Genomic DNA, 2,818 nt, shown 5'->3' on the forward strand with positions numbered 1-2,818 from the left:
TAGTAAATAAAATATTTAAATAATAAATATTATTTATTTTTATTAATTTTATATAAATAATTTTTAAAATTGTTAATTTAAATAGAAATTTTAATATTTATATTTTAATAAAAATAAAAAAAAATTCATTATAAGACATTGTTTATATTTAATATTATTTAATAATTCCATTTAATCTTATTTAAAAAATTTATAACGTTTTTTTACAAATTTTTCTATGCTTTATTTTTGTTTATTTAAAAAAATTCAAGTATAGTATATTGTATAAATTTTTATTAAAATTAAATTCTTATTTATGATTTTAATACATTTCATATGTTTAATTCGATTTAAGTATTACATATATTATTATTACTATTATTTTCCCAATATAATTATTTGTTATTGTATTAATAAGCAATTTATTTTATGCTAAATAAAATGAAAAATAAAAAAATATAATAAAAGAATTAATAATCATTATAATTTATTATTATTATTATTATTATTATTATTATTATTATTTATATTCATTTATAACTTATTATTATTCTTATTTTATTTTATTTTTATTTTATTTTTATTTAATGTTATAATTTTTTTTGATTAGGTATTATATAGGTTTTTTAGAAAAAATTATTTCTTATTTTTTCATATTTTTTTTACATATTTAAATTAAAAAATTTAAAAATATATTAAAAACTAAATTAATAAATAATAATATAAAAAAAATTATAAAAATATGGAATTAGTAAATTAAATAATTAATAATAATAATAATAGTATATATTTGATTCCCACTTAAAGCAAAAGAATAAATGTAGATTTTCGTTTCAAATAAATTTCAGGTTTAATATTTGATATGCATGAAAATAATCCAGATGAAGATATTCCTATATAAGAAATTACTAAAGAAATGTTAGATACAATAATAAGTTATTGCGAAATTCATAATTGGAACCCTCCTTAAATAAAAAGGCCTTTAAAATCAAATAATTTATAGACAAATTTATGCGAAAAGGATTATTTATTTATTAAGGATTACAAAATATATAATGATACAAAATTGAGAGATTTAATTTAGGCAGCTTATTATTTGTAGATTTAGAGTCTTTATGATGTATGTATTTGTAGATTGGCAAGCGAATTCTATTTTGAAAATAATTATTAATCTTTTGAAAAACTTTAATGTATTTTAGGTGTTAAGTAAGATATAAATTTTAAAGATGATTAAATAATTAAAAATAATCATCCTTGGATATAGAATATTTGAGATTATTTTTTAAAAAATATGTAAATAAATAATTTATTTAGTAAATTATTATTAATAATATAAAATTAATATATTTACTTAAGTGTAAATATTATAAAATTATTAGTTAAATTAAAAATTTTAAAAATTTATATGTTTTTGAATTTTTAAATATATTTATTAATAAATATTTATTTTATTAAAAAAATATTAAATTATAAAATGTTAAATATAAAAAATATAAATTGAAAGTTTAATAAAAAATATAATAAATTATTAAAATTATATATAAAAATTTTAAATAAAATAAAAAAATATTAATAGAAAATAAATTTAATTATAAATATATAATATATATAATATATATATATATAATATATATTTATTATAATTTTTTATACATATTTATATATTAATATATTTTTATATATTTTTGTATTTTTATATTCATGTATATTTATATATACATTTTAATTAAAATCTTTAATAATTTTTTTTCTTATTTAATAAAACTTATTAGTTATAAAATATAATACGATTACTAAATTTTAAATATTATATTTATAGAAATATAATATTAATATTATTTAATTTAAAAATATTTTAATAAAATAATCCTAATATTAATATATTTATTTTTTTAAATAAATAATTAATTATATAATTACAATAAATTAATTAATTTTTTTTTAAAAAAAATGGATTTAGAATAAGCAAACAATACAAAAGATATAAATTTAGTTGTATAGGGAGATCAAAAAGTATCTGTAGATTTTCGTTTTAAAAATGTTTCAGGTTTAATATATGATATGCATGAAAATAATCCAGATGAAGATATTCCTATATAAGAAATTACTAAAGAAATGTTAAATACAATCATAAGTTATTGCAAAAGACATAATTGGACTCCTCCTTAAATAAAAAGGCCTTTAAAATCAAATAATTTATAGACAAATTTATGCGAATAGGATTATTTATTTATTAAGGATTACAAAATATATAATGATACAAAATTGAGAGATTTAATTTAGGCAGCTTATTATTTGTAGATTTAGAGTCTTTATGATGTATGTATTTGTAGATTGGCAAGCGAATTCTATTTTGGAAATGATTAATAGTCTTTTGAAGATCTTAAGAAGAACTTAAATGTCACTGAAGATATTACTATTGAATAAGATGAGAAGATTTAAAAAGATCATCCTTGGATTAGGGATAATTGATTTTTTTTTTTTTTATTTTATAAATAAATGTTAGTATTTTTCTTTCTTTCTATTATTATAAATATTTTTATTATTTCTTTTGCTTAATTATATACATATATATATTTTTTTTAATTTAATGATTATATTATTTAATTTCAAATAAAAAAATAATATTAAATAAACAATAGATTAGAAAATTTGTTTTTAAAATTATAAAATAATTATATTAGAAATAAGAAAAAAAAGTATTATCATTTAAAAATAAGGAAAATTTAATTATGATTATTAGAAAATAGTTTAGTTGAATTTCAATCAAATATATAAAGCTAGCAAATTTTTGAATTTTAAAAGTCAAAAAGTTAACCTTAAATATTATTAAATTATA

At 12.8% G+C, this 2,818-nt stretch overlaps 1 protein-coding gene across 1 annotated transcript, besides 6 other annotated features; it reads left to right on the plus strand. All coding sequences in view use genetic code 6, as the record gives it.

Moving 5' to 3' along the window:
• The first annotated feature begins 466 nt into the window (after window positions 1–466).
• Window positions 467–564: a microsatellite.
• A 957-nt stretch (window positions 565–1,521) lies between these two features.
• Window positions 1,522–1,563: a microsatellite.
• Window positions 1,564–1,569: 6 nt separating this feature from the next.
• Window positions 1,570–1,613: a microsatellite.
• Window positions 1,575–1,613: a microsatellite.
• Window positions 1,583–1,697: a microsatellite.
• Window positions 1,634–1,694: a microsatellite.
• A 196-nt stretch (window positions 1,698–1,893) lies between the features above and the next one.
• IMG5_123620 (s-phase kinase-associated, putative) lies at window positions 1,894–2,535 on the plus strand (the record flags this gene model as incomplete). Its single annotated transcript, XM_004032314.1, has 1 exon — window positions 1,894–2,535. A coding segment is annotated over one exon (558 nt), but the record flags the coding sequence as incomplete, so codon positions are not given.
• Window positions 2,536–2,818: the final 283 nt, after the last annotated feature.

This window comes from Ichthyophthirius multifiliis (genome assembly GCF_000220395.1).
Source record: "Ichthyophthirius multifiliis unplaced genomic scaffold scaff_1120509250980, whole genome shotgun sequence".
Taxonomy (NCBI): Eukaryota; Ciliophora; class Oligohymenophorea; order Hymenostomatida; genus Ichthyophthirius; species Ichthyophthirius multifiliis.